The following is a 12269-nucleotide window of genomic DNA, read 5'->3' as shown; positions in this document are numbered from 1 at the left end:
AAGGGGTGAATGTGGTAAAACTTTGTAATGTATAATTGTCTGGTCGGAAACACCTATTGGCTGATTGTACCTGTGGCCCTTCCCCACATACTCCTCTCTAAAGGGGACTGTTCCACAGTCCCCTGCAGCTCAGTGCAGAACAGTCAAACAGCAGGGACATGCTGTGTTCTCAAGTGAATTAAAGCCTATTGGTTTTGCCACAATAATCTCCTGTCATCCCTGCTCATTTCCACCAGCAGGTCACCTCTTCCCCTCTCCCTTTCCTGCCAAGACCCTGGCTCCTTGCTTATTCATCCCTCCCCCTGTTGAGGCACTGGCCAGGTTTGTGAATGGTTCAACTGGGGCAGAGGGGTTAGGGTTCGGGTGGGGTTGGGGGAAGAACTCACCCAACTTCGAAGTGTGGTTTCGCAGCCATCATCCAAAACCAGCCCTGCGGTCCGCTCCGTCAGACCAAAGTGCACAGTAAAGCCGACAGGTTGAACATAATCAGCAGTGTCCTGTATACAAACAGGCACAAGGCATCAGGCAATAATGGCCAGGGGATAGTGTGGAGAGCACTATTATCTTGGGGAAGAACTCGTGCCTTGCTGCATGGGCAGAGCAAGGTCAGCACAGGATCAGGCTCGAGCAAACACTGGGTCCACACAGCCTTTCACACAGTAGCACAATGGGAGCAGGAGATTGCACATGGCAGCACGACTCGATTGTAAATTGTAGAATTGGAAAAGGAAGACTGGATAATTACATGGAGGGGAGAGGATTGGAGGGGTATGGACCAGGTGCTGGTCAGTGGGACTAGGAGGGTGGGGATTTGTTCCGGCATGGGCTAGTAGGGCCAAACTGGCCTGTTTTGTGCTGTATATGGTTATATGGTTAGAATATAACACTGCATAACTTAGTAAAATAAAAGTAGAAATTGACTAACCAGGCGAGATGAGGGCTGGCCGAGTAAATTTTAAACAGTAAATTGTGAAAACAGGATAGAAACGAAATCAGTGAGAATGGATCCCTGGAGCAGGCAATGTTTAATTTACAGCCAGAAGAAAAAAATAAAATAATTTAAGAATGTTACGTTCAGCCGTAACAAACAAGTGTTAGAATCACAACAAACACAGTGAACGACAGATACACTGATAATGTCGACACACTCAATGAGTGGGGCATGAAAATCCACTGGGATGTACTGACACACCCCAACACATACACTGTGTACACAGGGATGTACTGACACACCCCAACACAGATACACACACTGAATACACAGGGATGTACTGACACATCCCAACACACACAATATATACACAGGGATGTACTGACACACCCCAACACACACAATATATACACAGGGATGTACTGACACACCCCAACACACACACTGTGTACACAGGGATGTACTGACACACCCCAACACACACACGCTGTGTATGCAGGGATGTACTGACACACCCCAATACACACACTGTGTACACAGGGATGTACTGACACACCCCAACACACACGCATTGTGTACGCAGGGATGTACTGACACACCCCAACACACACACTGTGCACACAGAGGTACACTGATACACCCCAACACACATGCTCTATGCACAGGACTGTACTGACACACCCGGCAAGTCCTGGGAGATTTTTACAATTGCCGTTCAACTCACAATGACGTGGAACTGAAGGTTGTAACACTGCCAGTTGTCCACAAACATATGGATTTCTCTCTGTATCTGTCTCTGGTCACCATCGTCGAACAGGGCACGGGGAGCAAATTTCTTCTCATCCAAGACAATGCTGTAGAATATCTCTGTGTCAGACAGAGAGAGAGACAGAGAGACAGAGAGCGAGAAAATTGGAATATCAAACAGCAAGAGAGCGGGGTTACTATTCTTCTTTACCAGGAACATGTTTGTAATGTTAAAATTAAGCTACAATATAACAGGGATGTGCGTCTGTCAGCTATGTTATTGTGGCCCTCAAGGCTAGGCAATATTCAATAAGGTAAAAGCAGATCTAATTTTAGTGAATACCATACAGAAAAATGGCGGCATTGCCAGATCTGCTGTAACGGCAGTGCTGTTGCTGTTCCAGACATGGGAGACCTGGGAACAGGGATACAGCGCTGCTCCGCGGGGTATTACTGCCCGGTTCTGATACCGATGGCTCTGTAAAGATTTTAAACAGCCTTTTAGAGGAGCTGACGCTTTTATTAACCACAAGGTCTGTGGCCAAGAGGGTAGCACCTGTACTGGGCAGCAGACCAGAAGGGGATGCAGATTCCAGGGGAGCAGCGGACCAGCAAGGAGCTCAACAGCTGAAGGACCAGCACGGGCTATGGGCTGCTGGAGACTGGCTTATGGGAACCAGGAATCGGAACCAGGATTCAAAAGGGTGCTGAGGGCAAGAAGGGCTCCGGAAAGGGCCTTGGCCGCTGAAGACTTCCTGATCGTGTCGGAGGTTCAGACCTGGAGCTCAGGATGCTGATGGTTTGAACGTGAATCTGTGCGGCTCCAGAGGCTGTGGGGGCACTGGAGGTGAATCACAGACGCTCAGTAACTCTAAAGGGACTCCCTTTTGCTTCTCTTTCTCCTATTGTTAGGGGCACTGGGCAATGCTCATGTCGCCTCGTTATTTGCCTTAAGGCAGGCAGAAGTTGAAGAATATCATGTATATTCCATTTGTAATTATTACGTGACAATGTTTGGGAGACGTATCACACCCTATAGGCAAGGCTTGAGCTGGGATCTCTCTGTCACACAGCCTATACCCCTGGTCTGAAACCAGTCAGTAACTAACCCACTCTTGTTGAGTCCAGCTCTCCACCTCCCTCCACTGTCCAAGGTGTGAGGCACCCTCTCCCGAACTTTTCACCAGGCTGTTTCTCCTCCCCCCTCAAATGTGTCTCATGCATCTGTCTACTCTTCCATTGGAAAGTTCCAGCTGACTCAATGGGCTGATTGGCCTACTTCTGCTCCTATATCTTGTGATATAGTAGGTAATTGGGTGGATTTAAAGCAGAAATTGTCAGGCATTTGATTAGTCAGGGTATCAAAGGTTACGGGGAGAAAGCCGGGACGGGAGACTGGGTGGGAGGATGGATCAGCCTTATGATTAGAATGGCGGAGCAGACTCAATGGGTCAATGGGCCTTCTTCTACTCCTCTATCTTGTGACCTAATGAAAGACATCAGGACCATGATCCTCTGCATTCCCCCCCTCCCAAAAAAAACAATTATACCAATATCTGACCACAGATAGTGATAGTTGATTAAAGTCAATGAACTTACTATCTGTCAGAGCCTCAAGCAACTTGCACCATGTAATAGTTTAAATTCGAATCCAGGGGTTCAGGGTGGAGAAGGTATTTATATTTAATGTAACACAGATAACTAAATGCAGACATTAATCTTATCCAAGAGTTCAGGAGTTTATATATCAAATAACAGATCCTAAGGAGTGGGTCATAGGCTGGGGTCTGATCCAGGGTGTCGGGGTGGGGGTGTATGTTCACATAGAGAATAATAGATCCCCAGACTGGGAGTAAATCATAGCCTTCGATTTGATCCAAGGTGTCGGGGGGGGGGGGGGTGGGGGGCTGGGGTGTTCACATAGAAAATAATAGATCCCCAGACCAGCAGTGGGTCACAGGCTGGGATCTAATCTGGGGCTACAACAGATTATATTGAAGGATTATTGCAGAGAGTGATGCTGAACGTGCGCTTAACAGGAGATAAATCATGCCTGCACATTTGAACCATGTAATATTCGGTGACAAAACACGCAGACTGCGGGCTGCTGGCAAGTTGGGTCGAAGGACCCACACAGGTGACAGGCTGCTAAAGACTGGCTCATGGGAATCAGGTATCAGAACCGGATTTGAGAGAGTGCCATGGGCAAGAAGGGCTGCCAAAAGGGCCTTGAGCGCTGAAGGCTTCCTGATTGGCAGATCGGATCTGGAGCTCGTGTTGCTGATGGATCGAACAGGAGTTTGTGCAGCTCTAGAGGCTGCGGGATTGCTGGAGGCGAATCCATGGACACTCAGTGACTTTCCTTTGGTTCTCTTTCTCCTATTGTTAGGGGCGCTGGGCAATGCTCATAGTGACTCTTTGCCTTAAGGCAGGCAGAGGTTGAATCATGTAGATTACATTGTTATGCACTATTTCATAAGAGAAAAAGGACCATTTAAACTTACCCAGAGTTCTGTTGGTCAGTCCAGGTGACTTAGCCCTTGCTGTGAAACAAACTGTGGCTGTCACACAGGTGACATCTTTGCCCTTGGCTTGGCAGTTACGCTGCAACATGTTGACAGAGGCAGGATTGAACTCAACTGCAACATTGACCAGGACCACACGAAGTATCCTAGAGGAAGGAAGAAATAGTGTGAGAGCACACTGTGGGAGGTGGGGATGCTTGGGAACAGGAGAAAGAGAGAACAGAGCAAAATGCAGATTTGCCGAGAACATGTGGAGAAAAATGCAAGGGTCTTTGTCATGGTTCATTCCCAGCAGCAGCGCGACAGAGCACTCTTCGAACCATGGGCTATTCCCGGGGACGTACTCAATATCAGACATCGAGAACTGCCAGATGAACATCAACTTGGTGCAAGACACCTTTGGGATTGTCTGAACCCTGTTGGCCTTTCAGCGCACAGAGTTGTGAGTGAGGGAATGGTGCCGACCGGCACATTCCAGGCTGCAGGAGTACGTATTCACTGAAGCTTGGAGCAGCCAACGTGAGGGCACTGAGGGGAAGGACCACAGTCTGGAGCAACCATTCTCAACGGGGGCCACGTTACATTTAAGTTGGGGGGGGGGGGTCATGGACAGAAATTATAAAATATTTTTAATGGTTTTATGTCGTCAGTAGAAGAGAAGTACGTAAGAAACTTGACTGCTTCACAGGGAAGGGGGCCCATAAACTTTGAGCAGAGTCCTAAGGGGGCCATAGACAAAAAAAAGCTTGAGAAAGGCTGATCTAGAGTTCTCCTGTCACCGGGCATTGAGGGGTTGAGACTGAGGGGAAGCCCCTCAAACAACAGAGGGGGGAGTAATGACAAGGTGCCACAGTGGTGGTAATGGGGTAAATAGGAATGAACGGATTATGTCCAGGGATTGAAACGTATGGATGCGAGACTAAGGGTGGGAAGCGACTTGGAACGGTTTTCTGTTTGTAATTAATTTATTCTGAATAAATTGAATGGAAAAAAACAGGGAGAGGAAAAGCAACAAGGAAAGATGTGCAGTACATTAACCTAGACCCTGGTACGTTTTTGAAGGATGCACAAGGTATGAATGAAAATATAGCAGAGAGAGAAGGAAGAGTGAGGGAGGGGAGAGAGGGGGAGAGAGTCAATGAGAGAGAACAGCAGGGGACGGTGAAGAGAAGGGGAAGGTGCAGAATGTGAGGGAGAGCAGGGGAAGAGAGAGCGGAGGGAGAGCACGGTCTTTGGCATTGCAGTAGCAGGTAGTGTGATGCCATTATATCTCTAGTGACCAGGTTTGAATCCCGCGCTCTCTGTAAGGAGTTTGTAAGTTCTTCCCATGTCTGTGTTTCTTTCCACTGGGTGCTCTGGTTTCCTCCCATGGGGGGTAATAGGTTAAATGATGTATTTGGGTGTTATGGGCCCATGGGCTGGAAGGGCCTATTATCACGCTATATGTCTAAATGTTTCTTAAAGTTCATTTTTAATTTAGAACAGAGGGAAGGAGAGATGTGTGGGCAGAGGTACTGTTCTATAAAGCTAAATGAGCATTGCTCTCAATAGATACTGCCTGACCCACTGGGTCTCTCTGGCTTCTCTTTTTTCACTCAAGTCATGGCAGATATCCACTGTTGGATGGTGCTAAGTAGTAATTGACAAATTCAACCCTACCACCCACCCTCCACCCCCCACCCCCACCCGCCACCCGCTTCAGTACCTGAAGCCCCGGGTACTGATCCCTCCGAGAAAGGATCACTCTGCATTTTCCCTCAACTTCTCAGGAACAGAGATTTTAGGCACAGATGAGAAAGGACGTTCAGTGAAAGAGAGAGGGTGAGGATCGGCTGGATCCCCACGGGAAGCAAGGGAATACAGCCCTTTGGTGACTGACCCAAACACCATGGCTTTGCCAAGAGCGCCCACCGCCACGTCGACAAGTCCATCTCCATCCACGTCCATCTGTCCATCCGCGCTACGACCAAAATAACGCAGGCCTGGGTCCAGAGCAGAGGCGGCAATTCTCTGGGAGAAAGGAAAGGCGTGGTGATCATAAGACCATAAGGTGTAGGAGCCATTCCATCATGAGCTGATCCATTCTTCCACAGCCCCATTCCCCACCTTTTCCCCATAACCTTTGATACCATGGCTATTTAGATACCTTAAATTCACCCAATGACCTGGCCTCCACAGCCGCCTGAGGTAGCAAAATCCAGAGGTTCACCACTTTGTGGTGAAAGAAATTCCTCCCCATCTCTCTTTTAAATGGGTGCCCTTCAATCCTGAGGTTGTGCCCTCTTATCCTCGACTCTCCAACTACTGGAAACAACTTTGCCACATCTATTCTGTCCAGACCTTTCAACATTCAACATGCTTCTATGAAGTCCCCCCTCATTCTTCTGAACTCCAAGGGGTACAATCATCCATTGTTCCTCATATGCTAATCCCTTCATTCCACGAATCATTCTTGTAAATCTTCTCTGAACCCTCTCCAATGTCAGCACATCCTTTCTTAAATAAGAAGCCCAAAGATGTACCCAGTACTGCAAGTGAGGCCTGCAGTGCCTCATCCAGCCCCTCATTGGTGTTAGCCCCACCACACATCTCAGACGCAGCATTGGTGACCTAGAATCCTGTCATGGAATCCAGAAGGCAACCCCACCCTCAAGATTCACACAGAGATTGAGGAGTCACGTGATGGAGTAGTGGCCGGACAGTGAACTCCAGCCCTCTCCAGAAAAGTCGGGAAAAACAAAGAAAAACACAAAGGCACAGAAATACAAGTTAAAGAAAAGTGAGTATAAAGGTGGAAAGAAGATGGAGACAAAAGGAGAAAAATCAAAATCAACGGAAAGAAGAGAGGAAGAGAAGACAACGGAGGAAAAAGGTGAAGGCCTTACCTGTCCGAAGAGGCCCGCTGTGGAGAGAGGACCTCACTACCTCAGGTCGGTAGAAAAAGAACTACAACAATGGCTCACAGAGCCGAGTAAAAGTGCGCAACCGCGCGTGCGCGACTCCTCGCGCAGGCGCGATGCGCATGAAAAAAAAACACACCGACGGGAGGGGGGACCAGCTGGGGAGTCGATCTCCACAGCCGGCAATGACAGCTGCAGAACACCTGCAGCAAGAAGAGACGACAGAAGACAATGGAAACAAGAAAGAAGAGGAGGAAAGGGCATCAAAGAAACAACAGATGGCCAACCCAGAGGAAGAAGAAGAGGAAGAATACAGTGAAATAGATAAAGGGAAAGGCAAGGTAAAGGATATACTTGCTCTTGTTAGAGGATACATGGAGTCATTTAAAGAATGGCAAACACAGGAATTCAATGATTTAAGAAGAAGAATACACAACACAGAAAAGAAAATAAATAAAATGGATATGACCTTAACAGAAATGGGAAAGAAAATGGACAAGATGGAAGAGCGGGCAGTAGCAGCAGAAATGGAGGTAGAAGACTTAAAAAAGAAATTGGAGGAATCTAATAAAAAAACTAAAGAGACACAAGAATTACTAGCCCAAAAAATAGATATAATGGAAAATTATAACAGAAGAAATAACATAAAGATAGTGGGCCTTAAGGAAGATGAAGAAGGCAAGAATATGAGGGAGTTTATAAAAGAATGGATCCCTAAGGCCCTAGGATGTCCAGAACTACAGCAAGAAATGGAAATAGAAAGGGCACATAGAGCATTGGCCCCTAAACCACAACCACAACAAAAACCAAGATCTATTGTAGTAAAATTCCTAAGATATACTACAAGAGAAAAGGTACTGGAGAAGACAATGGAAAAAGTAAGAGAGGGCAACAAACCACTGGAGTATAAAGGGCAAAAAATCTTCATTTATCCAGATATAAGCTTTGAACTCCTAAAGAAGAGAAAAGAGTTCAATACAGCAAAAGCGATTCTATGGAAGAAAGGATATAAATTTACACTGAAGCATCCTGCGGTATTGAAAATATTTATTCCAGGACAACAAAACAGACTGTTCTCGGATCCAGAAGAAGCACGAAAATTTGCAGAACAATTACAAAAATAGACTGAGGGATGAAGACGGGTAATGAGAGCAAAAATGATCACGATTGATATGTATGTGGGTAAAGACAAAAATAGTCTGAGGGATGAAGACGGGTAATGAGGGTAAAAATGACCACAATTGATATGTATGCGGGTAAAGAGGTATAAGAGTGAATAGAGACAATGGGCATACGTGAAAGTATCTGTAATTAGAGGAAAACATAGATAGTATAGATAAGAATTAATAAGGGAAGGTAATGGAATAGAGAGAATAAGGAGGGAATTAAAAGAGTGACCTTTGTGACATATAAAAAGTGAAATCTTTTCTGGGGGGGGCTGGGTGGGGGAAAAGAGCGGTCACTGCAAAATCAGTTGACGCTTGCGAGTGGATTCGCAAACCCAAATGGAGAGGGGAGATGTGGTTGTCCGACAAGGGATAAAGGACAACTCAGGAGGGGAAGGGGAGATTGGGGATAAAGAAGATAGAAATAGGAGAATAAGGAAAATGTTGGATGTTGTAGGAATGTTGTCTGGTAAAGAGTTGAAAATAAAAAAACAGAAATGGAAAAGGAGGAAAGGTAATGATGGAAAAACGGAAAGAGAAGATAAACAAAATATAAAATGGCTACGCTGAACTATATGACTCTAAATATTAATGGAATACATAACCAAATTAAAAGGAAGAAACTACTAAATTTACTGAAAAAGGAAAAAATAGATATAGCATTTGTCCAAGAAACACACTTAACTGAATTGGAGCACAAGAAATTAAAGAGAGATTGGGTAGGACATGTAACAGCAGCATCGTATAATTCAAAAGCAAGAGGAGTGGCTATATTAATTAGCAAAAATGTGCCATTTAAAATAGAAGAGGAAATAATAGATCCAGCAGGGAGATATGTTATGATAAAATGTCAGATATATTCGGAGCTTTGGAATCTACTTAATATATATTCACCTAACGAAGAAGATCAAAAGTTTATGCAAGATATCTTTTTGAAGGTAGCTAATACACAAGGGAACATACTAATAGGAGGGGATATCAATCTGAATTTGGATCCAAATATGGATAAAACGGGGAAAAAAATTAACAGGAAGAACAAAGTAACCAAATTTATAATTAAATCAATGCAAGAAATGAAACTTGTGGACATATGGAGGAAACAAAACCCAAAAGAAAAGGAATACTCATACTACTCGACTAGACATAAAACATACTCAAGGATAGACCTATTCCTGTTATCAGCCCACATTCAAGGGAGAGTTAGGAAAACGGAATATAAAGCTAGACTATTATCGGACCACTCACCCCTGTTATTGGCAATAGAGCTAGAGGACATCCCTCCAAGAATGTATAGATGGAGATTAAACCCCATGCTACTTAAAAGACAGGATTTTAGAGAATTTATTGAAAAACAATTAAAAATGTACTTTGAAGTAAATACGGAATCAGTGGAAGATAAGTTTATACTATGGGACGCAATGAAAGCATTCATTAGAGGACAAATAATAAGTTATGCAACCAAGATGAAGAAGGACTATAATCAGGAAACAGAGCAGTTGGAAAGGGAAATAATAAACATAGAAAAAAAATTAGCAAAAAAGGAAGATACAACCAAAAGAAGAGAATTGGCGGATAAAAAAATAAAATATGAAACATTACAAACATATAAGGTGGAGAAGAATATAATGAAGATAAAACAGAAATATTATGAACTAGGTGAAAAAACACACAAAATCTTAGCATGGCAGCTTAAGACAGAGCAAACTAAGAAAATGGTATTGGCAACAAGGAAAAAAGACAAACAAATTACATATAATTCAAAAGAAATTAAGGAAAACTTCAGAGAATTCTATGAACAATTATACCGAACTGAAAACGAAGGGAAAGAAGGGAAAATAGATGAATTTTTGACTAAAATTGAACTACCAAAACTACAAATAGAGGAACAAAATAAATTAACAGAACCATTTGGAACAGTAGAAATACAAGAGATAATAAAAAATTTACCAAATAATAAGACACCAGGAGAGGATGGACTCCAATAGAATTCTACAAAACATTTAAAGATCTAATAATACCGCCCCTCCTGGATGTAATCAACCAGATTGATGAGACACAAAACTTACCAGATTCATGTAAAACAGCAATAATTACAGTGATACTAAAACAAGGGAAAGATCCACTCTCACCAGCGTCATATAGACCAATATCTCTGCTAAACACAGATTATAAGATAATAGCTAAACTATTAGCAAACAGATTAGCAGAACAGGTACCGAAAATGGTAAATTTAGACCAAACTGGATTTATCAAAAAAAGACGCACAACAGACAATATTTGTAAATTTATTAACTTAATTCATGCAGTAGAAGGAAATAAAACACCGGCAGTAGCAGTTGCTTTAATTCATGCAGAGAGGCCTTCGACAGAGTAGAATGGAATTACTTGTTCAAAGTATTGCAAAAATTCAGTTTACCGGAGAAGTATATTAATTGGATTAAAGCATTATATGAGGGACCGTTAGCGAAAGTGACAGTAAATGGACATGTATCAAAGCAATTTAACTTAAGCAGGTCAACGCGGCAGGGATGCCCACTATCACCATTATTGTTTGCGCTAGCTATAGAACCACTAGCAGAATCGATAAGAATAGATAATAATATAAAAGGAATAAAAATAAAAGACAGGGAATATAAAATCAGTCTATTTGCGGATGATGTGATAGTGTACTTAACAGAACCAGAACTATCAATAAAAGAACTATATAAGAAATTGAAGGAATATGGAGAAGTGTCGGGATACAAGATAAACGTAAATAAAAGTGAAGCAATGCCTATGAATAACGCGGATTTCTCAAAATTTAAGGAGGAATCCCCATTCAGATGGCAAACGCAGGCAATAAGATACCTAGGTGTGCAAATAAACAAAAACCTAGGCCAATTATATAAACTCAATTACAATCCACTAATGAAAAAATTACAGGACGATTTAGAGCATTGGAAAGAGCTACCACTAACACTGATAGGAAGGATAAACTGTATTAAAATGAACATTTTTCCAAGGATACTATACTTATTTCAGGCATTGCCAATACAACTGACAGAAAAATTCTTCAAAGAGATAAAGAAAATAATAAGGAGATTTTTATGGAGAGGGGGGAAACCGAGGATAGCACTAGATAAATTAACAGAATGGTATAAACAAGGAGGCTTACAATTGCCAAACTTCAAAAATTATTATAGAGCCGCACAATTAAGGTACCTATCAGATTTTTATCAAACAAGGGAAAAACCAGACTGGACGAGACTAGAATTAGATAAAATAGGGGAAAAGATACCTGAACACATATTATATAAATGGGACGAAAAATTGGTACAACATAGAACTTCTCCAGTATTACACCATCTCCTCAATATATGGAAGAAGATTCATGTAGAAAGAAATAAAATAAATTATCAAATACCAAAACTAATATTGACGCAAAATAAGCTACTCCCTTTTACAATAGACAACCTTTCCTTTAGAAAATGGGAAAAAAAAGGGATTAAAAGAATAGAAAATTGTTTTTCAGGAAGTAGATTCTTATCCTTTGAACAAATGAGAGATAAGTACAATATAACTGGAGATACAGCGCTGGCATATTACCAACTGAGATCCTACTTGAAAGATAAATTAGGAAGCAATTTGAGTTTACCAGAGGGAAGTAACCTTGAATATGTGATTACAGATACAATGTTAATCAAAAGATTTATAACAAATATGTATATCAAACTGCAAGAAAAGGAGAATGAGGAAACAAATGGTAAAACTAAACAAAAATGGGAACAAGATTTAAATATAAAGATAAAAAAGGAAACATGGGAGAAATTATGTTCTGGAACGATGAGAAATACAATAAATACGAGGCTGCGTATGATACAATATAATTGGTTACACAGACTATACATTACACCGCAAAAGTTAAATAAATGGGACCCAACAGTATCTGATAGATGTTTTCGATGTAAAAAAGAAAGGGGAACAACAATTCATGCAATCTGGACATGTGAGAGAGTAGAAA

The 12269-nt window shown here is 42.6% G+C and overlaps 1 protein-coding gene across 1 annotated transcript in view; it reads right to left on the bottom strand.

The window, feature by feature from the left end:
* itga10 (integrin, alpha 10) overlaps window positions 1–12269 on the bottom strand; it is a 172929-nt gene that overhangs the window by 45726 nt on the left and 114934 nt on the right. Inside the window, exons 15-18 of the mRNA XM_069940600.1 lie at window positions 6083–6213; window positions 4183–4349; window positions 1656–1798; window positions 387–497 (exon numbers count right to left, since the gene is read on the bottom strand). Of these exons, the coding sequence (XP_069796701.1) occupies window positions 387–497; window positions 1656–1798; window positions 4183–4349; window positions 6083–6213 (552 nt within the window). The remainder of the gene's footprint in view (window positions 1–386; window positions 498–1655; window positions 1799–4182; window positions 4350–6082; window positions 6214–12269) is intronic.

This window comes from Narcine bancroftii, chromosome 5 (genome assembly GCF_036971445.1).
Source record: "Narcine bancroftii isolate sNarBan1 chromosome 5, sNarBan1.hap1, whole genome shotgun sequence".
NCBI lineage: Eukaryota > Metazoa > Chordata > Chondrichthyes > Torpediniformes > Narcinidae > Narcine > Narcine bancroftii.
The sequence above is the reverse complement of the archived record's forward strand: the minus strand, read 5'-3'. Positions and strand labels throughout refer to the sequence as shown.